General features: G+C 44.7%; 1 protein-coding gene and 1 pseudogene across 1 annotated transcript; both read right to left on the reverse strand.

The window, feature by feature from the left end:
- Nucleotides 1–4,153: 4,153 nt before the first annotated feature.
- LOC124036990 (cAMP-regulated phosphoprotein 19-like) lies at nt 4,154–13,442 on the reverse strand. Its single transcript, XM_046351602.1, has 3 exons — nt 13,171–13,442; nt 12,462–12,584; nt 4,154–4,596 (listed from the first exon to the last, which is right to left on the reverse strand). Exons 1-3 carry the CDS (start codon nt 13,336–13,338, stop codon nt 4,420–4,422), a joined length of 468 nt encoding a protein of 155 aa, XP_046207558.1. The 5' UTR covers nt 13,339–13,442; the 3' UTR covers nt 4,154–4,419.
- A 4,360-nt stretch (nt 13,443–17,802) lies between these two features.
- LOC124037488 overlaps nt 17,803–27,602 on the reverse strand; it is a 44,375-nt pseudogene continuing 34,575 nt past the window's right edge.

Here is a 27,602-nt window from a genome sequence, read left to right on the forward strand (position 1 = left end):
TGTTTAAAGTGGCTAGTGATATATTTACATCATTTCCCATCATTAAAATGGCTGGAGTTGGGTCAGTGTCAATGACAGTGTGTTGGCAGCAGCCACTCAATGTTAGTGGTGGCTGTTTAACAGTCTGATGGCCTTGAGATAGAAGCTGTTTTTCAGTCTCTCGGTCCCAGCTTTGATGCACCTGTACTGACCTCGCCTTCTGGATGATAGCGGGGTGAACAGACAGTGGTTCGGGTGGTTGATGTCCTTGATGATCTTTATGGCCTTCCTGTAACAACGGGTGGTGTAGGTGTCCTGGAGGGCAGGTAGTTTGCCCCCGGTGATGCGTTGTGCAGTCCTCACTACCCTCTGGAGAGCCTTACGGTTGAGGGCGGAGCAGTTGCCGTACCAGGCGGTGATACAGCCCGCCAGGATGCTCTCGATTGTGCATCTGTAGAAGTTTGTGAGTGCTTTTGGTGACAAGCCAAATTTCTTCAGCCTCCTGAGGTTGAATAGGCGCTGCTGCGCCTTCTTCACGACGCTGTCAGTGTGAGTGGACCAATTCAGTTTGTCTGAACACCACCATACCTTACTCAAGAAAGCAAAAAAATACACAATTTTTGTATGCGGCTTTATTAAACTCAATGATTCATTTTTTTATTTTATTGTTTGCAAACTGATGGGGACATTTATTAATGCCAAGATAACATGCTAAACAAGTGGGGATCTGCCCTGAATGACAGGTCGCCACTGAAAACTATATTTAGTTTATAAAAAAATATGGCCCAGATTTGTCAAGTAGATCAAATAAATCAGCCCTTGAAGATCCATGACATTTGAACAGTTCAGTTTAGAAAAACAGCCAACAACGTGGGTTACTGGATGAATCAACATGCATAATCAAAAGAACGAGGCTTGTCGACAGTTGCATTATAGCTACTGTAAAAGCAAAAAAAGCATAAGTAAAAATTGCAAATAAAACATTTGAAAAAAAGGCAAAGTCCAGACAAAGCTATTGTGCAAAACTAGTTTATTTACAAAACAAACAAAAAAAATGGCATAACGTGACAGTCAATGCACATGCACACCCTTCAGATCAACATTTCATTTAAGTGAGTTGCTTGACGATTAAACCAAGATGACTTGAGTATCAGATAGTGGCAGGCAGGCATTCCTGGGCTAAGTTCAGAGGTCGTATGAGAAGGGCATCTTATTCCCTATGTAGTGCACTACTTTTGACCAGGGCATGCATAATTTATATATATGGAGCCATTTTAGAAACAAGCCGAGATTCTCTCACTGGAGTGAATGGACAAATATTGCCCAAGAGTAAACTACGGCTCATAACTGTTAAGAGATGCATTGATGTTTATTTTATTTAACTAGGCAAGTCAGTTAAGAACAAATTCTTATTTACAATGAAGGCCTACCCTGGCCAAAAATCGAACCCGGATGACGCCGGGCCAATTGTGCACCGCACTATGAGACTCCCAATCACGGCCGGTTGTGATACAGCCTGGATTTGAACCAGGGTGTCTGCACTGCCTTAGACCGCTACACCACTAGGGAGCCCCATATATACACATTATACATCCATAATATACAACAGCAGCCTTTTAAGGACTATAGACGAGCCAATGCTGCAAATATTCAATGGGACATGACTAGCTAGCTAACAACAGCTACTGCGTGACACAGGCCATTTTCAATCAACGTATCAGAACATAGCGTCGGACATTGGAGAGGAAGAGGGCATAGCCTGATGGTCCCAGATCCGTTTGTGTTGGCTTGGCCCATAAGAGCTGACACTGGCAAGACAGCGTAAACAGAGGTGTGACTAGGCTAGGAAGGCAGGGGTGGGATTAGAATTGTAATTAGAAGGATACAAATCAGATTGTTCTATATTATTACCTCGTAATTGAAAATGTTGAATGGAATATATATATATAGAAGGCAAAACATGTCTAAAATATTGACTTTGTCCTCTCAGATACATGGTGATAGGCTATATACGGTTTCAATCAATCAACACAGTAGATATATAAGCCCTCTGGAGTACACTTTGCAAAAATATATATATATATATTTCAACTTCTCATTTAAAACAACTATCCGAGAACAGTGATCCTCCGGCAGCAATTTTCCTCAAGATTCTTTCTGCTCCATTTTCATTTTATGGAGTAGTTCAGAAACTATTTCAGACTACATACCTTCTTCCGCATTTGGTTAAAGCCTTATTCTAAAATGGATTAAATAGCCCCCCCCCTCATCAATCTACACACAATACCCAATAAAGACAAAGCAAAAATAGGTTTTTAGAAATGTATATGAGTATTCAGACCCTTTACTCAGTACTTTGTTGAAGCACCTTTTGCAGCTGACTACAGCCTTGAGACTTCTTGGGTATGAAGCTACAAGCATGGCACACATGTATCTGGGGAGTTTCTCTCATTCTTCTCTGCAGATCCTCTCAAGCTCTGTCAGGTTGGATTGGGAGCGTCATGACACAGCTATTTTCCGGTCTCTCCAGAGATGTTAGATTGGGTTCAAGTCCGGGCTCTGTCTGGGCCACTCACGGACATTCAGAGACTTGTCCCAAAGCCACTCCTGCTTTGTCTTGGCTGTGTGCTTAAGGTTGTTGTCCTGTTGGAAGATGAACATTCGCCCCAGTCTGAGGTCCTGAGAGCTCTACAGCAGGTTTTCATCAATGATCTCTCTGTACTTTGCTCCGTTCATCTTTCCCTCGGCTTGGCTAGTCTCCCAGTCCCTGCCGCTGAAAAACATCCCCACACCAGACGTGACGCTTGGCCTTCCATCCCAAAGAGTTCAATCTTGGTTTCATCAGAGAGAATCTTGTTTCTGATGGTCTGTCAGTCTTTAGGCAAACTCCAAGCGGGCTTTCATGTGCCTTTTACTGAGGAGTGGCTTCCGTCTGGCCCCTCTACCATAGAGGCCTGATTGATGGAGTGCTGCAGAGATGGTTGTCCTTTTGGAAGGTTCTCTCATCTCCACCGAGGAACTCTGGAGCTCTGTCAGAGTGACTATCGGGTTCTTGGTCACCTCCCTGACCAAAGCCCTTCTCCCCAGATTGCTCAGTTTGGCCAGGTGGCCCTAGGAATTTGATTTAACTAGGCAAGTCAGATAAGAACAAATACTTATTTACAATGATGGCCTACCCCGGGCCAAACCCGGACGACGCTGGGCCAATTGTGCGCCGCCCTATGGGACTCCCAATCACGGCCAGATGTGATTCAGCCTGGATTCAAACCAGGGACTGTAGTGACGCCTCTTGCATGAAGTTGCAGTGCCTTAGACCGCTCCGTCACACGGGTTCCAAACCTCTTCAATGTAAGAATGATTGAGGCCACTCTGTTCTTGGGGCCCTTCAATGCTGCAGAAATGGTTTGTTACCTTTCCCCAGATCTGTGCATCGACACAATCCTGTCTCGGAACTCTCCAGAAAATTGTTTCAACCTCATGGCATGGTTTTGCTCTGACATGCACTTTCAACTGTGGGACATTATAAAGACAGGTGTGTGCCTTTCCAAATCATGTCCAATCAATTGAATTTACAACAGATGGACTCCAATCAAGTTGTAGAAACATCTCAAGGATGATCAATGGAAACAGGATGCACCTGAGCTTAACTTATGTAAATAAGGTATTTCGGTTATTGTTTATACATTTGCAAAAGTTCTATAAACGAATTTCCCTTTGTCATTATGGGGTATTGTGATGTCATTATGGGGTATTGTGATGTCATTATGGGGTATTGTGATGTCATTATGGGGTATTGTGATGTCATTATGGGGTATTGTGTGTAGATTGATGAGGACTTGTTAAAATCCATTTTAGAATAAAGCTGTAACGTAACAAAATGTGGGAAAGGGGAAGGGGTCTGAGTACTTCCTGAATGCACTGTATGTAGCAGCTGCAGGAATGAAAGAAAGGGGCCAGAAGACCGAGGCCTAGTAGAAGTAATTGGCTCCCTAACCCTTACCAATGGCCACACCCCTATCCTTGACTCCCTACCCCTTCCCCTTGGTTCTCTACCCCATGGCTCTCTACCCCATAGCTCCCTGCCCCTCTGCCCTGTGGCTCCCTATCCCTTCCTCTTGGTTCTCTACCCATGTCTCCCTACCCCTCTTCCCCCTTGGCCCCCCCCCCTCTTCCCCTTGCCCCCCCCCCTACCTCTTCAATGTTTGAACAAATGTGAGTAATATGGAGGAAGGGCCAGCAAAATATGCATGCATTGAAGGGTTAGTGCCAAGCGGTAGACATAGGGAACTAATTGAGACCGGCTCAGAGAGAGAACAAGAGCGAGCGATGGAATGGTAACAGAACAAAACAGTTCCATGGTTCCTAGTTCCATGGTTCCTAGTTCCATGGTTCCTAGTTCCATGGTTCCTAGTTCCATGGTTCCTAGTTCCATCAACCCACTCAGCCAGCCAGTTTGCTAGCCACAATAGAGGGCTTCCTCTGGGGGATGTCCTGGGGTGTGGGGATGTGGTCCCCGGTTATCTCTGCCTTCTCAGCCGGCGTCACTGCAGGGAGCTGCTGCTTGTTCTTCACCTTAGCCTTGGCCATGTTGTAGTCCCCAGAGTCAAAGAACTTTTGCTGTAGAGACACAAAACAAAAACACAGATTAGTTATGGTACAGGTTTAAGGATGTGAACCTTTAAAAAAACTGAAATGGGGGGGGGTGGCTGAGTGAGACAGGGAAGCAACGGATGCAAAGAGCTCTGCGAGTCTACGTCGATAACAGTTGGGGTGGGGGGGGGGGACAACGACAGTGAGACAGGGAAGCAACAGCAGTGAAGTCCTGTATGGAAATACCTTGAAAAATTAAACGAGGTGGTGGTGAAATGGAAAACCTTTGCGAGGAGGAAGTGGGTGACAGTGGCAGTACAGGTGCAATGCTGAAAGGGAGGCCCAGCCCGTTGCTGCCAGCAGTGTGATAGGGGACGGAGTGAGAAACATCACAGCGCTGACTACAGTTGATATGCAGCCATTGTCAAATGGAAGAGGATGTTGGCTTCAATGCCCTGATGGCAGACAGTGCCGTCGCAAAGTAAATCAGACCCTTCGACTTATTCCACATTTTGTTACAGCCTTATTCTAAAATATATTGCCCCCCCCTGTACTTTGTTGAAGCACCTTTTGGCAGCGATTACAGCCTCGAGTCTTCTTGGGTATTTTGGGGGAGTTTCTCCCATTCTTCTCTGCAGATCCTCTCAAGCTCTGTCAGGTTGGATGGGAAGCGTCGCTGTACAGCTGTTTTCAGGTCTTCCCCGACTTGTTCGACTGGGTTAGTCAGCTTTCCCTCGATCCTGACTAGTCTCCCAGTCCATGCGGCTGAAAAACATCCCCTCAGCATTCTGCTACCACCACCAGGCTTCACCATAGGGAAGGTGCTAGGTTTCCTCCAGACGTGACACTTGCCATTCAGGCCAAAGAGTTTAATCTTGGTTTCATCAGACCAGAGAATCTTGTTTATCATGGTCGGTGTCCATTAGGTGCCTTTTGGCAAACTCCAAACAGGCTTTCATGTGCTTTTTACTGAGGAGTGGCTTCTGTCTGGCCACTAACATAAAGGCCTGATTGGTGGAGTGCTGCAGAGATGGTTGTCCTTCTGGAAGGTTCTCCCATTGCCATAGAGGAACTCTGGCGCTCTGTCAGAGTCACCATCGGGTTCTTGGTCACCTCCCTGACCAAGGCCCTTCTCCCCCGATTGCTCTGTTTGGCCGGGCGGCCAGATCTAGGAAGAGTCTTGGTGGTTCCAAACTTCTTCTATTTAAGAATGAATGATGCCACTGTGCTCTCGGGACCTTCAATGCTGCAGAAATGTTTTGGTACCCTTCCTCAGCTCCTGTCTCGGAGCTCTACGGATAAATTCCTTTGACCTCATGGCTTGATTTTTGCTTTGTCATGCACGGTCAACTGTGGGACCTTATATAGACAGGTGTCATGTCCAATCAATTGAATTTACCACAGGTGGACTTCAATCAAGTTGTAGAAACATTTCAAGTATGATCAATGGAAACAGGATGCACCTGAGCTCAATTTAGAGTCTCATAGCAAAGGGTCTGAATACTAATACTGTAAATAAGGTATGTTTATTTTTATATACATTTGCCAATTATTATTTTTTAGCCGTTTTTGCTTTGTCATTATGGGATAGTGTGTAGATGGATTAAATAAATAAAGTTCTCATAAATTTTAGAATAAGGCTGTAACGCTACAAAATGTGGTAAAGGTTTAGGGGTTCTTAATACTTGTTGAATGAACTGTATGTAGAGCGACTACAAGATGCCATGCATTAAAAATGCGAAGGCCCAGATGGAGAAATTGTACAGTGGACAAAGTGCGAGCTCTCACACAATACAACAGATTGTTGGACATCTATGAACACGCTGTCATACATCACTGCAACGATCCATCATATTGACGAGAAGTGGGACATGAAGTACATACCGACAACTGAGAACATGGAGAGGCACACAGAGAACCCAAAAACGTCATGAAGTACATACCGCCTTTCGTTCCAGTACTCTGCTGCCTGTGACTGGAACGAACTGCAAAAATCGCTGAAGTTGGAGACTTATCTCCCTCACCAACTTCAAACATCAGCTATCTGAGCAGCTAATCGATCGCTGCAGGTGTACATAGTCTATTGGTAAATAGCCCACCCATTTTCACCTACCTCATTCCCATACTGTTTTTATACTTTTTTTAATTTATTTACTTTTCAGCTCTTTTGCACACCAATATCTCTACCTGTACATGATCATCTGATCATTTATCACTCCAGTGTTAATCTGCAAAATTGTAATTATTCGCCTACCTCCTCATGCCTTTTGCACACATTGTATATAGACTGTCCCTTTTTTTCTCTACTGTGTTATGGACTTGTTAATTGTTTACTCCATGTGTAACTCTGTGTTGTCTGTTCACACTGCTATGCTTTATCTTGGCCAGGTCGCAGTTGCAAATGAGAACCTGTTCTCAACTAGCCTACCTGGTTAAATAAAGGTGAAAAAAAAAAACTACCATCGTTGCTGAGTGGGTGGGGGGACAGCAGTAAGGTGAGCGCAGTCTGGTAGCCATGACTACAGTAGATTGAACTACGTTGCCCCCAGTGACAATACAAAAGGCTCTCTGAATTGTGTGTTTTAAAAAAAGTAATTTTATGATGATTTATCACATAGTATAGCCTTTAAAAAGTGTTGTTTTGGGTTCAGAGAAGTCTGTGTTTGACTCTCTTTCCCAGAAAAGGACAACAGATGCCTATCAAAGCAGGATAATTATTCCATAACAAAAATGCATTGCTGCGCAAGTAGGTGAATGTAAAGTGAAAATAATATAGTTTACATGTTCAGCGCATCTACAGCTACCAAAGTGTTGTGTTTGTAGGGCACAACATCCTTTGGCCGCCTTTCCTCCCAGTTCTCTGCTGCTAATGACTGGAACAAATTGGAGAAAAAATATATATATATTTTTTTGCTGAAGCTGGAGTCTTATATCTCCCTCTCTAACTTTAAGCATCAGCTGTCAGAGCAGCTTACCGATCAATGTACCTGTACACAGCCAATCTGTAAATAGCCCACCCAACTACCTCATCCCCATATTATTATTTATCCTCTCTCTTTTCCACCCCAGTATCTCTACTTGCACATCATCATCTGCACATCTATCACTTAAATAAAAGGTCAAATAAAAACAAGAGGGAGGTTCCAGTGGTCAGGTCTGTACATCGTTGGTCTGACCAATCAGAATTCACACTCAAAAGACTGCTTTGATCACATGGACTGGAATATGTTCCGGGTCGCCTCTGGAGATATACGCAGGCTGTCACCGGATGAATAAAAAATAAAACATTTTTAAAAGCATAAATGACGTGATACCGATAAGAGTCTTCAAAACGTTCACAAATCAACAAACGTGGATAGATCGCAGCCTTGTAGGAAAACTGAAAGAGACCGATGCTGCTTATAAACAGGGCAAGGTTACCGGGGACAATTGTTTGGTTAAACAGTACGAATATGACCTACGCAGATCAATCAAGATGGCGAAACACAAGTATAGGGACAAAGTGGATGAGCAATTCAGTGGGTCGGACACAAGGCAGTATGTAGCAGGGGCTCTTAAGGAAGCCAGTCACATCGCGGTCACCAACTCCACCTTACCAGAGTAGCTTAAAACCTTATAGGACGCACCTCCTCACGATTCGTGCCCAAGGAAGAAAACTGACCTGAATGATTACCGACCAGTAGAACTCACTTCCATTATCATGAAGTGCTTCGAGAGGCTAGTCAAAGACCATATCACCTCCTCCCTCCCCGACACTCCCAGACCCTCTCCATATCACCTCCTCACTCCCAGACCCTCTCCATATCACCTCCTCACTCCCAGACCCTCTCCATATCACCTCCTCACTCCCCGACCCTCTCCATATCACCTCCTCACTCCCCGACCCTCTCCATATCACCTCCTCACTCCCCCCGCTCCATATCACCTCCTCAGACCCTCTCCATATCACCTCCTCACTCCCCGAACCTCTCCATATCATATCCCCGACCTCTCCATATCACCTCCTCCTCCCCCCGACCCTCTCCATATCACCTCCTCACTCCCCGACCCTCTCCATATCACCTCCTCACTCCCCGACCCTCTCCATATCACCTCCTCACTCCCCGACCCTCTCCATATCACCTCCTCACTCCCGACCCGCTCCATATCACCTCCACTCCCCGACCCTCTCCCACCTCCTCACTCCCCCGACCCTCTCCATATCACCTCCTCACTCCCGACCCTCTCCATATCACCTCCTCACTCCCCCGACCACCTCCTCACTCCCGACCCGCTCCATATCACCTCCTCACTCCCCGACCCGCTCCATATCACCTCCTCACTCCCCGACCCTCCATATCCCTCCTCACTCCCCGACCCGCTCCATATCACTCCTCACTCCCCCGACCCTCTCCATATCACCTCCTCACTCCCGACCCTCCATATCACCTCCTCACTCCCCGACCCGCTCCATATCACCTCCTCACTCCCCGACCCGCTCCATATCACCTCCTCACTCCCCGACCCGCTCCATATCACCTCCTCACTCCCCGACCCGCTCCATATCACCTCCTCACTCCCCGACCCGCTCCATATCACCTCCTCACTCCCCGACCCGCTCCATATCACCTCCTCACTCCATATCACCTCCTCACCCCGACCCGCTCCATATCACCTCCTCACTCCCCGACCCGCTCCATATCACCTCCTCACCCCCCGACCCGCTCCTCACCTCCCCACTCCCTCGACCCGCTCCCATATCACCTCCTCCCTCCCCCGACCCGCTCCCACCCGCTCCATATCACCTCCTCCCTCCCCGACCCGCTCCATATCACCTCCTCACTCCCCGACCCTCTCCAATTTGCCTACCGCCCTGACAGATCCACGGACGACGCAATCGTCATTGCACTGCACGCTGCAGTCACCCACATGGACAAAAGGAATGCACGTGTGAGGATGCTGTTCATTGACTACAGCTCAGCCTTCAATACCATAGTGTCCTATAAACTCATTACAAAGCTCACGGCCCAGGGTCTGAATTCCTCCCTATGCAACTGGGTTCTGGACTTCCTGACAGGCCACCCCCCAGGTGGTGAAGGCAGGCAACGCTATCTCCTCGACACAGAATCTCAACACGGAGGCCCCACAAGGGTGCGTCCTCAGTTCCCTCCTGTATACTCACGACTGCGTGGCCTCCCACGGTTCCAATTCCATCATCAAGTTAGCTGATGACACGACAGAAGTAGGCCTGATTACCAACGACGACGAGACATCCTACAGGAAGGAGGTAGGCACTCTGACCGCGTGGTGACAGGTAAACAACTTCTCCCTCAACGTTAGCGAAATGATGGACAGGAGCAATTAGGATTAAGGGCTTTGCAAAAGGGGCACAGACAGAGGTGTCACCTAGTCTAAATACACAGACACCGTGGTGCAGATGGCACAACAGCGACTCTTCAACCTCAGGATGCGGAAGATATTCAGCCTGTCCCCGAGGGCCCTCGGTGTTCTATAGGAGCACCATTCCAAGAGCCTACTGTCAGGCTGAATCACAGCCTGATACAGCAACTCCTCCGTCGCGGAACGCAGGGCGCTTCAGAGGGTGATACGTGCAGCCGAAAGCACCATTGGGTGCACACTGCCTGCCCCACAGGACACCTACATCACCAGGTGTTACAGGAATGCCAAGAAGATCATCAGGGACCCCAACCACGCCCTGTTCTCCCCGCTTCTATCCTTCTATGATCATCTCCCCCTCAACAGTCTTTACTCTGCCTGCTGCTCCGTCTATGGTCACCCCCCCTCCCCTCAACAGTCTTTACTCTGCCTGCTGCTCCGTCTATGGTCACCCCCTCCCCTCAACAGTCTTTACTCTGCCTGCTGCTCCGTCTATGGTCACCACCCCTCCCCTCAACAGTATTTACTCTGCCTGCTGCTCCGTCTATGGTCACCCCCCTCCCCTCAACAGTCTTTACTCTGCCTGCTGCTCCGTCTATGGTCACCCCCTCCCCTCAACAGTCTTTCCTCTGCCTGCTGCTCCGTCTATGGTCACCCCCTCCCCTCAACAGTCTTTACTCTGCCTGCTGCTCCGTCTATGGTCACCCCCTCCCCTCAACAGTCTTTACTCTGCCTGCTGCTCCGTCTATGGTCACCCCCTCCCTCAACAGTCTTTACTCTGCCTGCTGCTCCGTCTATGGTCACCCCCTCCCCTCAACAGTCTTTACTCTGCCTGCTGCTCCGTCTATGGTCACCCCCTCCCCTCAACAGTCTTTCCTCTGCCTGCTGCTCCGTCTATGGTCACCCCCTCCCCTCAACAGTCTTTACTCTGCCTGCTGCTCCGTCTATGGTCACCCCCTCCCCTCAACAGTCTTTACTCTGCCTGCTGCTCCGTCTATGGTCACCCCCTCCCCTCAACAGTCTTTCCTCTGCCTGCTGCTCCGTCTATGGTCACCCCCTCCCCTCAACAGTCTTTACTCTGCCTGCTGCTCCGTCTATGGTCACCCCCTCCCCTCAACAGTCTTTACTCTGCCTGCTGCTCCGTCTATGGTCACCCCCTCCCCTCAACAGTCTTTACTCTGCCTGCTGCTCCGTCTATGGTCACCACCCCTCCCCTCAACAGTCTTTACTCTGCCTGCTGCTCCGTCTATGGTCACCACCCCCCGCCCCTCTCCTCAACAGTCTTTACTCTGCCTGCTGCTCCGTCTATGGTCACCCCCTCCCCTCAACAGTCTTTAATCTGCCTGCTGCTCCGTCTATGGTCACCACCCCCCCTCAACAGTCTTTACTCTGCCTGCTGCTCCGTCTATGGTCACCCCCTCCCCTCAACAGTCTTTAATCTGCCTGCTGCTCCGTCTATGGTCACCACCCCTCCCCTCAACAGTCTTTACTCTGCCTGCTGCTCCGTCTATGGTCACCACCCCTCCCCTCAACAGTCTTTAATCTGCCTGCTGCTCCGTCTATGGTCACCACCCCTCCCCTCAACAGTCTTTAATCTGCCTGCTGCTCCGTCTATGGTCACCACCCCTCCCCTCAACAGTCTTTAATCTGCCTGCTGCTCCGTCTATGGTCACCACCCCTCCCCTCAACAGTCTTTAATCTGCCTGCTGCTCCGTCTATGGTCACCCCCCTCCCCTCAACAGTCTTTACTCTGCCTGCTGCTCCGTCTATGGTCACCACCCCCCCCCTCAACAGTCTTTACTCTGCCTGCTGCTCCGTCTATGGTCACCACCCTCCCCTCAACAGTCTTTAATCTGCCTGCTGCGCCGTCTATGGTCACCACCCCTCCCCTCAACAGTCTTTAATCTGCCTGCTGCTCCGTCTATGGTCACCACCCCTCCCCTCAACAGTCTTTACTCTGCCTGCTGCTCCGTCTATGGTCACCACCCCTCCCCTCAACAGTCTTTAATCTGCCTGCTGCTCCGTCTATGGTCACCCCCCCCCCTCAACAGTCTTTACTCTGCCTGCACCCCAATGGACATGTATTCATCACTGCTATAGTTGTTATGATGCAGACAGTGAATGCTATTTCTATTGTTTAGTGTTTTTTAAAATACAATTTTAGTTATTTTAATTTAATGCTGCATGTTGGAGCTCAGAGCCTACGAGTATTTTTGTTTAACTAGGCAAGTCAGTTTAGAACAAATTATTATTTACAATGAGGGCCAACCCCAGTCAAACCCGGACAAGGCTGGGCCAATTGTGCGCCGCCCTATGGCACTCCCAATCACGGTCGGTTGTGAGACAGCCTGGATTCGAACCAGGGTGCCGGTAGTGAAACCTCTAGCACTGAGATAAAAATCCATCGACCACTGCTCCACTCTCGGGAGCCCAATGTACCCTGCAATCACACGTGCAACCCTGTACATGTGACTATTAAACAATGAATGCTCTGAAGAAGGGGGAAAAAAACATACCCCTTTCTGAAGGCGTTTCCGGAGCAGGTCAGAGCCCCCAGGTTTGGCTCCAAGGTGAGGGTACCTGGCCTTCAGTTTCACCTCCTCTGCCTTCTCTGGAGTGATGACATTATCATCAATCTCCTGTGTTGGCGGAAGAACACACAATACACAGTATAAACACGCATGGAGAGATGGGGAGACATGTTATGATGTAACGTTAGGTCAGGCAGCAATATAGTATTTATCAATCTCGTGGTTGACAAGTCATGGTTAGTTTAACTACTAGCTATGATTCTCAGAGAAACGGATGTCCTTTGGTTTGATTATCTAATGGTTGGGGTTAGTTTGCTAGCAATCAGCACACAACGTTAGCCTTCTGCGTAGCAGCAGTGTGGCAACAAAAAAAAAGTAACTTAGCGGCCAGCATGAACGCACGTAGACAAAACAATATGGACAATATAGTTAGCTAGCTGGTTAGCTAACATACAGAGCTAACTAGCGGTAAATTGAGAAATACTTGTGTTGGTAGTTAACTTTAACGCGCTATAACTCATCTTGATAACTAAAATAATGATTGTGCACGGCGATGACACATTTGAAATACACTAACCAAGTTGCTAGCTAATTAAAATGCTGCTTAGACATCCATAGTTGACCATTAGCATGGCTAGCAATGTAGCATTAGCATTAGCCTAGCTTGCTAGCATCATAATAATTCCAATCTGACCTGCTGTTCCTTGTGGGTTGCCTCATCGCTGGAGGGCCTTCTTCCTTCAATCTCCTCGGACATGGCAACAAAACAAAAAAAAAGTATGTAAATATCAGGTTTTCTACAAAACTGACGCGAGGTTAAACTTTCACACCAACTAAACTGCAGTGCAGATACAGCACACATACATATATGGCTGGCCCATACAACAATGGCCGTATGTTTGAACTGGGTCGCACCACTCTCTAAAGTCGCTCCCTCACTTTTTTTCCCCTCTGTGTTGCAGCAGATTGTACGTCGATTGAACGTCGTAAAACACGACACGGTGGGGGAAGCTCCGGGGCCGTTGGAATATATAACCACTGAACCCTTTCTTCTTCAAAGTAATCCCCAAAACGTATGTTTATAGTGAGCAACACATAATTATATGGGCAGTATTTATGTTAAATGTATTTGAAATATATATGTAGTTTCAAAAGTTTGGACTCATTCAAGGTGTTTCCTTTATTTTCACTGTTTTCTACATTGTAGAATAATAGTGAAGATGTCAAAACTATGAAATAACACATACGGAATCATGTAGTAACCAAAAAAGTGTTAAACAAATGAAAATATATTGTATATTTGAGATTCTTTAAAGTATCCACCGGTTGCATTGCACACTCTTAGCATTCTCTCAACCAGCTTCATGAGGTAGTCACCTGGAATGCATTTCAATTAACAGGTGTGCCTTGTTAAAAGTTCATTTGTGGAATGTACTTTCTTCTTAATGTGTTTGAGCCAATCAGATGTGTTGTGACAAGGTATGGGTGGTATAAAGAAGATAGGCCTATTTGGTAAAAGACCAAGTCCATATTATGGCAAGAACAGCTCAAATAAGCAAAGAGAAACGACAGTCCACCATTACATTCAATGCGGAAAATGTAAAGAACTTTGAAAGTGTCTTCAAGTGCTGTCGCAAAAACCATCAAGCACTATTTTTTTTCACCTTTATTTAACCAGGTAGGCTAGTTGAGAACAAGTTCTCATTTGCAACTGCGACCTGATGAAACTGGCTCTCATGAGGACTGCCACAGGGAAGGAAGACCCAGAGTTACCTCTGCTGCAGAGGACATTGTTCATTAGAGTTACCAGCCTCAGAAATCAGTACTTACCTGACCCTCAGATTGCACCTCACAGAGTTCAAGTAACAGACATCTCAACATCAACTGTTCAGAGGAGACTGCGTGAATCAGGCCTTCATGGTCAAATTGCTGCAAAGAAACTACTACTGAAGGACACCAATAATAAGAAGATACTTGCTTGAGCCAAGAAACACAAGCAATGGACATTAGACCCTTGGAAATCTGTCCTTTGGTCTGATGAGTCCAAATTGGAGATTTTTGGCTCAAACCGCCATGTTTTTGTGAGACGCAGAGTAGATCGAATGGATGATCTCGGAATGTGTTTCCCATCGTGAAGCATGGAGGTGGTGGTGTGAAGGTGTGGGGGGGCTTTGCTGGTGACACGGTCAGTGATTTTATTTAGAATTCAAGGTACACTCAACCAGCATGGCTACCTCAGCATTATGCAGCGAAACGCCATCTGGTTTGCGTTTAGTGGGACTATCATTTGTTTATCAACAGGACAATGACCCAAAACACACCTCCAGACTGTGTAAGGGCTATTTGAAAAGCAGTCAAAAAGTGCTCAGCATATGTGGGAACTCCTTCAAGACTGTTGGAAAAGGCTTCCTCATGAAGCTGGTTGAGAGAATGCCAGAGTGCAAAGCTGTCATCAAGGCAGAGGGTGGCTAGTTTGAAGAATCTCAAATCTATTTAGATTTGTATAACACTTTTTTGGTTACTACATGATTCCATATGTGTTATTTCATAGTTTTGATGTCTTCACTATTATTCAATTTTTTTGAAAATAGTACAAATAAAAGAAAAACCCTTGAATGAGTAGGTGTCCAAACTATTGACTGGTACTGTATATACATTTTTAACATAATGCCACTTTTGACAGTTAAACTAAGGCCATGAGTCATTTATAAATTAAATTCTTCAATAATAAATGGGCATATATTATTAATTTACAAGTCCAAAAATGGATGTAGCAACTAAGGATTCTAGCTTTAATTTAAGGATCTTCCCCTTTTTGAAAATGTTTCCTAAAATGACATACCCAAATCTAACTGCCTGTAGCTCAGGCCCTGAAGCAAGGATATGCATATTCTTGGCACCATTTGAAAAGAAACACTTTGAAGTTTGTGGAAATGTGAAAGGAATGTAGGAGAATATAACACAATAGATCTGGTAAAACAAAAACAAAAAAAGAAACGTTATTTTGTATTTTTTTGTACCATCCTCTTTGAAATGCAAGAGAAAGGCCATAATGTATTATTCCAGCACAGGTGCAATTTAGATTTTGGACACTAGATGGGAACAGTGTATGTGCAAAGTTTTAGACTGATACAGTGAACCATTGCATTTTTTGTTCAAAATGTTGTATCAAATGTGCCTAATTTGTTAATTAACAACTTTTCATGTTCAAAATTGTGCACTCTCCTCAAACAATAGCATGGTATTATTTCACTGTAATAGCTACTGTAAATTGGACAGTGCAGTTAGATTAACAAGAATTTAAACTTTCTGCCAATATCAGATATGTCTATGTCCTGGGAAATGTTCTTGTAGCGTACAACCTCATGCTAATCGCATTAACCTACATTAGCTCACCCATTCCATGGACAGGACACCAATCTCGAAGAAGATTTATTTAACAATTCACCGATTACCTATTTATATCTGCTGAAATTTGAATTTAAAATTTGTTTACACTGCAAATAATTTTTCCACAAAAAAATAGGGCAACTATGGGCTTTGGTCAACAGTAGTGCACCCTATTCCCCATTGGCCCTGGTAAAAAGTAGTGCACCCTATTCCCAATTGGCCCTGGTCAAAAGTAGTGCACTACATCTATTTGGGACGGAGCCTTACATCCACATATCAATCAATGCTCTATACTGTTTGTGTTTTTTTTTACATTGAGGTGAATCAATGTCCTCATTATATCTCATCCACATCAACTGAGAATTACAAAACACAACAGCACCACTGCACCAGACTGGAATAGTTTTTCAGGAACAGTTTTATTCAAATGAAGAGACAATCTTGAGAGGACCAAACAGTTTGGCTTGTGCATTGTAACACAGAAACACCTTTGTTTTAACAATTGAGAGAAAAAAAATACAAAATGATATGGTAAATATGCATTACTAAAGCAGGAAATTATAACAAAAAATGAGCCAAATAACAAAAAAGAAGCAACACATTCAAAATGTTCAATTGGTGTCCTGCAATGGCAAATGGCTCACTGACTAACCTGCCACTGGCACAGGCTTTGAGAACACAGACAGAGGGAAAATAGCCCAATCTTTTCTTATATCCATCTATGAAAAATTTGCGTTTAACACTCAATAAAATTATCCTAAAAGAAAAAAACAATAACAAATGTTTTAAAAGTCCCAAAGTTAACTTTTAAGCTCTTTAAGGTGAAATCTCTTGAACAACAATCATATCGACAACTAAACGGAACAATTTTTTGACCTCTCAAGCTGCTCTAAAAAAAAAATTAACCAAAGAACTAATGAATAAACAATGATGACTTTAAATTATTCTTTGGTTAAGATGAATTGCCTTTCAAAGATATAAAACTTGATTATGTTGCTCTTCACACAGTCATTATCGATTTGATAGTCACAATCCTTGTCGTATTGTCACACTGAAATATAGAATATAGTAATAGCCAGGTTAGAATACCGAATATCGTAGTTGCCAGGTTAGAATCTGGTTGATGGATGAAAAATCCCCCGAAAAAAAAACATCATCCACCTACTATCACTGTTAATACACTGACTGGATTCTTTGGTCCTGTGTGAGTAGCAAATACTATCAGGGTTGGACTCAATTCCATTCCAATTCAATAAATTCTGGAAGTTAACAAAAATTCTAAATGCCAACTTTGCTCATTGAAAAGGCATTGGAATTGGAATGTCAGTTTACTCCCATAATTGACATTTGAAATGGAACAGATCCCAACCCTGGCTTCAAATGACATCATTCCAAGGATCAATCTGAAGTCCTCCCATCGGATCAATCTGAAGTCCTCCCATCGGATCTATCTGAAGGACTCCCATCGGATCTATCTGAAGTCCTCCCATCGGATCTATCTGAAGTCCTCCCATCGGATCTATCTGAAGTCCTCCCATCGGATCTATCTGAAGTCCTCCCATCGGATCTATCTGAAGTCCTCCCATCGGATCTATCTGAAGTCCTCCCATCGGATCTATCTGAAGTCCTCCCATCGGATCCATCTGAAGTCCTCCCATCGGATCCATCTGAAGTCCTCCCATCGGATCCATCTGAAGTCCTCCCATCGGATCTATCTGAAGGACTCCCATCGGATCTATCTGAAGGACTCCCATCGGATCTATCTGAAGGACTCCCATCTGATCTATCTGAAGGACTCCCATCTGATCTATCTGAAGGACTCCCATCTGATCTATCTGAAGGACTCCCATCGGATCTATCTGAAGGACTCCCATCGGATCTATCTGAAGGACTCCCATCGGATCTATCTGAAGGACTCCCATCGGATCTATCTGATCTATCTGAAGGACTCCCATCTGATCTATCTGAAGGACTCCCATCTGATCTATCTGAAGGACTCCCATCTGATCTATCTGAAGGACTCCCATCTGATCTATCTGAAGGACTCCCATCTGATCTATCTGAAGGACTCCCATCTGATCTATCTGAAGGACTCCCATCTGATCTATCTGAAGGACTCCCATCTGATCTATCTGAAGGACTCCCATCTGATCTATCTGAAGGACTCCCATCTGATCTATCTGAAGGACTCCCATCTGATCTATCTGAAGGACTCCCATCTGATCTATCTGAAGGACTCCCATCTGATCTATCTGAAGGACTCCCATCTGATCTATCTGAAGGACTCCCATCTGATCTATCTGAAGGACTCCCATCTGATCTATCTGAAGGACTCCCATCTGATCTATCTGAAGGACTCCCATCTGATCTATCTGAAGGACTCTTTGGCATCTAATAGCACATCTGTCACCGATCATTTTAGCATCAATGATCTAGATAGAAGGCATCTGATAGCACCCCACTGGGCACAGACGTCAGTTCAACGTCTAGTTTTGAATTACTTCTGGTTGAGTTGTCAACTAACATGAAATCAACAAACATTTTTTTTTTGCCATGTCATTGAACTTCGGTTAAAAGCTGAAAAAATATTAAAATTCTCTTTACAGTGATGACTTTTTCCCCAAATCCAATCCGTTTTTCACATTGATTCAATGTTATCACGTCGAAATGACGTGGAAACAACATTGATTGAATCAGTTTTTGCTCAGTGGGACATCTGTGTCACTGCTGCGTTTAGTATCAGTGATTTAGATAGAATGCAAACGGAGAACAATCGTCTGAAAGACAAAGAGTTAAAGCTTTTAAACCAGGTATAAAACTTGTCGTGAAATGTACAATAAGAAATGCATTCAACTCAGAGGAATAGACATGCACTCTTAGGAGAAAGGGTTCCACAAGGGTTCTTTGGCTGTCCTTATAGGTTAGCCCTTTTGAGTTCCAGGTAGAACCCTTTTGAGTTCCAGGTAGAACCCTTTTGAGTTCCAGGTAGAACTCTGTGGAAACGGTTGTACATGGAACCCATGATTTTGGCATAGTCTGTATGCCTATTGCATGTAGAATTTGTTGTTGTTGTTGGTTGTTGTTGTTGCGTTTGAGGTTTTGTTTACTTACAGGCGAACAACATTCTTTGGATCTCTACATCTACGACCATCTGCAAAGCCCTTTTCCACGTTATGAGGCCATTTTAAAGCTTTTAAGGTCGGGTGCACTGGAAATGCCAGTTAAATGTTTATTTTTGGTTACTTTATCTTACTCAAATAGAGAAGGATGATATCGAATGCACTTAAATAGTAGAACTATACTGAAAAGACTCATCATTCAAAACTTGTAAAAAAACAACTAATAGTTAAAAAGGAATTTTCACAAATCTTCAAAACAAATTAAGCCCAAATAATTCCTGCAGGATATTAATGAGGGTAAGAAGAAATGGCTTTTAAATGTTTTCAACTTCATTCCCTGAGTTATGGGGAAATATTGCACAATATACTGTTAAGATGAGGTAGCACTATATACAAATCAGAGTCACTGAGGTAGACAATCAGCAATGAGGGGTCACCAACTACACCCTCTACTTCAGAGGAAGAAATACATCTATATTAACATATTAGAAAATGTATCACAAAAGCAATAAAACATTTTTTTTTACATTGTTTTGAACATTCATTTTTGGTGTGAGCTTTGGTTTAGAACAAACATTAAGGACTCATTTCCCCCTGGACACAGATTAAGCCGGGTCCTGTACAAAGAAGCCACTTTGAATGGAGAATATTCACTCAACATGCGTTTCAGGATACCATAACATACCTATCACCAATCCAGGACAAGGCTTGATCTGTTTTTTTTTTAAACAGCCCTAAAGACCGAACAGACACACAGACGAAAACCAGACAGACTGAAAACGAGCTCAAAATGAAACAGGAAAACGACAACATTCATTTAGACCTGAAGAAAATACCTGTTTCCTCCTCAATCTTCAACTTCCTGATCCCTCTTCATAGCTCCTCGTATGTTCCATGCCCAAGGACCTGTTTTCAGGAGGCCAAGAAGGGGGGGGGAAGTGGGCAGCTTCAGCTGTAGATAAGTCACATTCAGGCTGAGTAGTCTATCGTCAGGAGCCTGCTGACTGGACGGTGGCCTGGACAGGATAATTCCTCAGCCGAGAGGGAACAGGGACGTGATGACCGTTGGACAGTGTCATGATCAGGCCGATGGAGGCGATGGTGATGATGGTAAGGGTTGGGCTTGGTGTCGTCACCTCAGATTCCACTTTAAAACCAGGATTTCCTTCTTCCTCCGCTTCTAAAACACTCTTCATCCTCTGGAGTTGAGCTGTCATCCAACTCTGAATCCGAAGGACGCCTGGAATTACGGCCCGAACGTAACTGTGGACGGGTTACTCATTCTCACTCTCGTGACCGGAGTCTCCTGTCTCGTGGCTTCCTTCGCTGGTCTCAGTGGTCCCAGAGCTGCTTCCCCGACTGCTACCCACGGAGCGCTGTAAGCCCCCTAGTGGTCCAAACAGGATCTGCAGGCTGGAAGGCTGGAGGGGCAGAGCGTCTACCTTTTCCTCGTAACACAGCATGGTCTTCCCTGCCTCGTACAGACACACTCTGTTCTCAGCCTAGAGATAGAGAGGAGGAGATTTTTTGATATTTGTTTGTTTGTCATTGTATAACAATACTCCACTCTAAACTATACCGAACTAAAATATAAACACAACATGTAAAGTGTTGGTTCTATGTTTCACGAGCTGAAATAAAAGATCCCAGAAATGTTCCATACACAAGCTTATTTCTCTCAAATGTTGTGCACAAATTTGTTTACATCCCTGTTACTGAGCATTTCTCCTTTACCAAGATAATCCATCCACCTGACAGATGTGGCATATCAAGAAGCTGAATAAACAGCATGATCATTACACAGGTGCACCTTGTGCTGGGGACAATAAAAGGCCACTCTTAACAGTTTTGTCACAACACAATGCCACAGATGTCTAAAGTTTTGAGGGAGCGTGCAATTGGCATGCTGACTGCAGGAATGTCCACCAGAGCTGTTGCCAGAGAATTGAATATTAATTTCTCTACCATAAACTGCCTCCAATGTAATTTTAGAGAATTTGGCAGCCGCAGACCAAGTGTAAGCACGCCAGCCCAGGACCTCCACATCCTGCGGGATCGTCTGAGACCAGCCACCCTTGACAGGGTATTTCTGTCTGTAATAAAGCCCCTTTGTGAGGCAAAACTAATTCTGATTGGCTATGCCCACCCATGCCCAGTCCTGCCCAGTCATGTGAAATCCATAGATTAGGGCCTAATGAATTTATTTCAATTGACTGATTTCCTTATATGAACTATAACTCAGTAAAATTGTTGAAACAGTTGCATGTTGCATTTAAAAAATATATTTTGGTTCAGTATTGATGTTGAGGATAGACTCTCTAATAGCATCAAGTTCCCGTCTGAAGATTTTACCTGGCTTGTATTTGTATTACGTCTCTCCCTCTTGAAGAATTGACATCTCTTACCGCGGTTGCTGCCATTGACTGGACCTGTTCTACTAATCACCAGGTTAGAACCACCCTGAAACAGAGATATTACAAACAGATAGAGAGGTCCGTTGCTGGTTGCTAAAAAGACATTGACAACCAGCATAAAACCTTATCATGGCATCATAAAGGTTGTCATAGTGATGTCTTAAATACATTCTCATACCACTCGTGGCCTGTGTCTGTGGAGCCATGTCTCACCTTGGCATCAATGAAGTGTTGTGCCATCACAGGCATCAGGGCCTCTATGTTGTCAGCCTGGTGGTCATTGGCCAGGGCCAAACCAGCATGTGGACCATGGGGTCTCTCACCGTTCACTACGTCCATGATTTTACAGATGGACGATTTCCTATTGGAGTAAAGCGTGGAAGTTAGTGGACAATATGAAATAATCTATTTGAAGAGAGGTCCTTCAAAAATGGCTGACGGAGTAAATGGAATATGAGAAGATGATTACAATAAAATAAGATTACAATAAAATAAGATTACAATAAAAGAAGAAGAAGATTACTATAAAAGAAGAAGATTACAATAAAAGAAGATTACAATAAAAGAAGAAGAAGATTACTATAAAAGAAGAAGAAGATTACAATAAAAGAGGAAGATGATTACCATAAAAGAAGATGATTACCATAAAAGAAGATGATTACCATAAAAGAAGAAGATGATTACCATAAAAGAAAAAAGAAGAAGATGATAACAATAAAAGAAGAAGAAGATGATTACCATAAAAGAGAAGAATTACCATAAAAGAAGAAGATGATTACCATAAAAGAAGAAGATGATTACCATAAAAGAAGAAGATGATTACCATAAAAGAAGAAGATGATTACCATAAAAGAAGAAGATGATTACCATAAAAGAAGAAGATGATTACCATAAAAGAAGAAGATGATTACCATAAAAGAAGAAGATGATTACCATAAAAGAAGAAGATGATTACCATAAAAGAAGAAGATGATTACCATAAAAGAAGAAGATGATTACCATAAAAGAAGAAGATGATTACCATAAAAGAAGAAGATGATTACCATAAAAGAAGAAGAATAGTATAGATTTGTACCTGGATCTGCCTTTGTTGATGAGGATGAGGGCACAGATGGCGATACAAGCCAGAGTGATGCAGACCCCCACCATGAGGCCTGTCATGGACTTCTGGTCCATGTGGTACTGGCCATCAGAGAACACTGGAGGAGACCAGCAACAGGCATACTGTTACACAGGACAAATCATCTCACTTTGGGCAAGTACTATTTACACAGGACAAATCATCTCACTTTGGGCAAGTACTATTTACACAGGACAAATCATCTCACTTGGGCAAGTACTATTTACACAGGACAAATCATCTCACTTTGGGCAAGTACTATTTACACAGGACAAATCATCTCACTTTGGGCAAGTACTATTTACACAGGACAAATCATCTCACTTTGGGCAAGTACTATAAGGCTACTGGAACTATACAGCTGTTAGCTATACACCACTAACAGATCTAGGACTAGCCTATTAGCATTGAGACAAGACAAAATTATCATTTGTTTGTTGCTATATATTGTACTGGTTCAGTTATTACGTCTCCAACAGCAGTATTATCAACATTTAAATATCTCCCCAGTCCAACAACACTCCAAGGGAAAGGGGGATGGTAAGTCAGTTGTTCAATTGAATGATTTTTCAACCGAAATGTGTCTTCAGGACTTAACCCAACCCCTCTGAAACACAGAGGTGCGGGGCAGCTTCCTTAATCGATGTCATCAGCGCCCGGGGAGCAGTTGTTGTTGGGGGTTAACTGCCTTGATCCACCTTGCCGGCTGGGGGATTCGTACCTGCAACCTTTCGTTTACTGGTCCAACGCTCTTAACTGCTAGGCTACCCGCTGCTCATGTAACCATAGTAACCTGAAGTGTCTGAGGAGGATCCGCTGTCTGAATGCCTGGGGCTCTTCCCTCTGTGTCTAGGCCCGGGCCCTAGGGCCAGCTCCACAGTGGTAGAGAAGGGCCCGTCTCCCATCAGGTTAGAGGCAGATATCTTCACCAGGTAGATGTTACCAGGCTCCAGACGCTCCAGCAGGACCATGGTGTTACTTCCTGTAGGGGAAAGACAGGACTGGTGTTACTTCCTGTAGGGGAAAGACAGGACTGGTGTTACTTCCTGTAGGGGGAAAGACAGGACTGGTGTTACTTCCTGTAGGGGGAAAGACAGGACTGGTGTTACTTCCTGTAGGGGGAAAGACAGGACTGGTGTTACTTCCTGTAGGGGGAAAGACAGGACTGGTGTTACTTCCTGTAGGGGGAAAGACAGGACTGGTGTTACTTCCTGTAGGGGGAAAGACAGGACTGGTGTTACTTCCTGTAGGGGAAAGACAGGACTGGTGTTACTTCCTGTAGGGGGAAAGACTGGTGTTAGGGGGGAAAGACTGGTGTTACTTCCTGTAGGGGAAAGACAGGACTGGTGTTACTTCCTGTAGGGGGAAAGACAGGACTGGTGTTACTTCCTGTAGGGGAAAGACAGGACTGGTGTTACTTCCTGTAGGGGAAAAAGACAGGACTGGTGTTACTTCCTGTAGGGGGTGTTACCTCCTGTAAAAGACAGGACTGGTGTTGTAGGGGAAAGACAGGACTGGTGTTACCTGTAGGGGAAAGACAGGACTGGTGTTACTCCTGTAGGGGAAAGACAGGACTGGTGTTACTTCCTGTAGGGGGAAAGACAGGACTGGTGTTACTTCCTGTAGGGGGAAAGACAGGACTGGTGTTACTTCCTGTAGGGGAAAGACAGGACTGGTGTTACTTCCTGTAGGGGAAGGACTGACAGGACAGGACTGGTGTTACTTCCTGTGTGGTGTTACCTCCTGTAGGGGAAAGACAGGACTGGTGTTACTTCCTGTAGGGGAAAGACAGGACTGGTGTTACTTCCTGTAGGGGAAAGACAGGACTGGTGTTACTTCCTGTAGGGGAAAGACAGGACTGGTGTTACTTCCTGTAGGGGGAAAGACAGGACTGGTGTTACTTCCTGTAAGGGGAAAGACAGGACTGGTGTTACTTCCTGTAGGGGAAAGACAGAACTGGTGTTAGAGAGGGCTGAATAGGATGAGGAAACATTCCGTGTTGATTTAGTCTGTTCTTTTTACATTGTCTTTTCCAGCACGGTTACAGTAACCACGGTGGATGTGTAACCAGGGCAACCCAGCTCAGCTATGTCAAAAAGGGTTTAAGAGATGAGAGGTCAAAATCTAGCTGTCCATACTCACACTCCCTCTCCAGTATTTGCCAGTGTCCATACTCACACTCCCTCTGCAGTATTTGCCAGTGTCCATACTCACCCTCCCTCTGCAGTATTTGCCAGTGTCCATACTCACCCTCCCTCTGCAGTATTTGCCAGTGTCCATACTCACCCTCCCTCTCCAGTGTTTGCCAGTGTCCGGCCAGCCAGGCCCTCTGTGTCCATACTCACCCTCCCTCTGCAGTGTTTGCCAGTGTCCGGCCAGCCAGGCCCTCTGTGAGGCGTACAGGATGGTGTAGTGCGTCACTGCCAGGTTGTTCTCCTCTGGTTCCCTCCAGGAAACGAGGGCCGTGCCGTCCTCAATCAGAGACACCCTCACACCTTCAGGTGGACGACTGGGCGCTGATGAACAGAAAAAGGCCATTTTGAGTATCTTGGTCCGTCATCTAGTACGACCGGCTTTGATAGGTGAGTGTTGTTGTGTGCAGAGGGGTCCTTGGTTGTAGCCCAGCTTGGGATAGACTGGGAAGGAAGCTACTGTTGATGTCTAATTAAAAAAACATTGAAAGACTTCTTCATGATCTATAGATAGAGGGCCCTTGTTACTCTGGTTACTCTGGTTACCCTGGTTACCCTGGTTACCCCTGGGGAGATGATAGTCAGAGAAAGATCAGAAGATGGTTTTTGTTCACCTGCAGGAAGGGTCCTCTGGTGGACAACAGAACTCCAGGGACTGGACAGCTGGTCGGCATGGAGACGCACCACTAACTCATAGCGTGTGTTGGGTTCCAGACCCTGCATCACCACATTCTGATTGGTACTGACGAGGACAATCATGACAGGTTCAAACCAACAACTGTGTCAAAAACAAATCTTGATTCACAGTCGATTAGAAACTAAGCGTAGAACTAAATTACCACATGTAATATAAATATCCAATGATCTGAAAAATGACAATGGATAATAGCATAGTAGTAAAGTAATAATCTTACTATTAAAGTAGTTGTAAAATATTATTCTTCTATCTCAACAGACCACAGTATACAGGTATAAACATCTTGAACTGGAGCAGTTCTGTTGCATGAACTCACGTCTGTATGTAGCGTATGGCTGATGCGTTTATCAGGCCCACAGGCGTACAGCGAGCTGTGTAGCTAACAACCGTCCTAGAGGCGAAGGCAGGACGGCTCCAACGCAGGTACACCGCCGACGAGCTGTTAACCACCGCACTCACATGGTCCGGGGCTGGAGGCTGGGCCACCGGGTGATCTCGGATTGCTACAAGACGCACACACAGACGCACACATTTTTTAAGTCACAACTAGAAAGGGTACATTTCCTGAAGAAAATGTGTGTGCTTGCTTCAAATCTAATTTTATTGGTCACATACACATGGTTAGCAGATGTTAATGCGAGTGTAGCGAAATGCTTGTGCTTCTAGTTCCGACAATGCAGTAATAACCAACGAGTAATCTAAACTTCAGCTGTCTAGAAGTATTTTTTTTTTAATGGTGGTGGGAGATGTGTTTGAGGCCAATGTAGATATCCAGGATGAACAGAAGCTGAAACAGATCAATAGTAAGAATTGATCCGATTTCTTTGTGTACTTACACACACATCCTGGGGTGCTGAGAGTCTGGTCGGCCTGGTAACCATCTCCTACAAGGCTTAATGCCAACAGTTTCACCTGGTACTTCCGCCTTGGGTCTGGAAAACAATCAATTGTAGATTAATAAATAACATAAGTGTAAATACATGTTCTGTTTATTATCAACTGACCACCATAATAGCTTAAAACAACTGGGCTAACAAAATGCTGAGATGTCCACTATCAGTCCACTATCAGTCACAATCAATCAACCAAATGTATCTATAAAGCCCTTCTTACATCAGCTGATATCTCAAAGTGCTGTACAGAAACCCAGTCTAAAACCCCAAACAGCAAGCAGTGCATCTATCCTCCTAATGGAGGAGTAGATTGCATCTATCCTCCTAATGGAGGAGTAGATTGCATCTATCCTCCTAATGGAGGAGTAGATTGCATCTATCCTCCTAATGGAGGAGTAGATTGCATCTATCCTCCTAATGGAGGAGTAGATTGCATCTGTCATCTATCCTCCTAATGGAGGAGTAGATTGCATCTGTCATCTATCATCCTAATGGAGGAGTAGATTGCATCTGTCATCTATCATCCTAATGGAGGAGTAGATTGCATCTGTCATCTATCATCCTAATGGAGGAGTAGATTACATCTGTCATCTATCATCCTAATGGAGGAGTAGATTACATCTGTCATCCTAATGGAGGAGTAGATTACATCTGTCATCCTAATGGAGGAGTAGATTACATCTGTCATCCTAATGGAGGAGTAGATTACATCTGTCATCCTAATGGAGGAGTAGATTACATCTGTCATCCTAATGGAGGAGTAGATTACATCTGTCATCCTAATGGAGGAGTAGATTACATCTGTCATCCTAATGGAGGAGTAGATTACATCTGTCATCCTAATGGAGGAGTAGATTACATCTGTCATCCTAATGGAGGAGTAGATTACATCTGTCATCCTAATGGAGGAGTAGATTACATCTGTCATCCTAATGGAGGAGTAGATTACATCTGTCATCCTAATGGAGGAGTAGATTACATCTGTCATCCTAATGGAGGAGTAGATTACATCTGTCATCCTAATGGAGGAGTAGATTACATCTGTCATCCTAATGGAGGAGTAGATTACATCTGTCATCCTAATGGAGGAGTAGATTACATCTGTCATCCTAATGGAGGAGTAGATTACATCTGTCATCCTAATGGAGGAGTAGATTACATCTGTCATCCTAATGGAGGAGTAGATTACATCTGTCATCCTAATGGAGGAGTAGATTACATCTGTCATCCTAATGGAGGAGTAGATTACATCTGTCATCCTAATGGAGGAGTAGATTACATCTGTCATCCTAATGGAGGAG

This window comes from Oncorhynchus gorbuscha, linkage group LG06, assembly GCF_021184085.1.
Source record: "Oncorhynchus gorbuscha isolate QuinsamMale2020 ecotype Even-year linkage group LG06, OgorEven_v1.0, whole genome shotgun sequence".
Classification (NCBI taxonomy): Eukaryota; Metazoa; Chordata; class Actinopteri; order Salmoniformes; family Salmonidae; genus Oncorhynchus; species Oncorhynchus gorbuscha.

What these genes read in the sequence shown, in the direction of transcription:
- LOC124036990 (XM_046351602.1), bottom strand. Translation starts at nt 13,338, where the DNA reads ATGTGTGCTGTATCTGCACTGCAGTTTAGTTGGTGTGAAAGTTTAACC. An exon ending in CAACCCACAAGGAACAGCAG is followed by an intron (nt 12,585 to 13,170) that starts GTCAGATTGGAA and finishes CCGCCAACACAG; the next exon opens with GAGATTGATGATAATGTCAT. An exon ending in GGAAACGCCTTCAGAAAGGG is followed by an intron (nt 4,597 to 12,461) that starts GTATGTTTTTTT and finishes GTGTCTCTACAG; the next exon opens with CAAAAGTTCTTTGACTCTGG.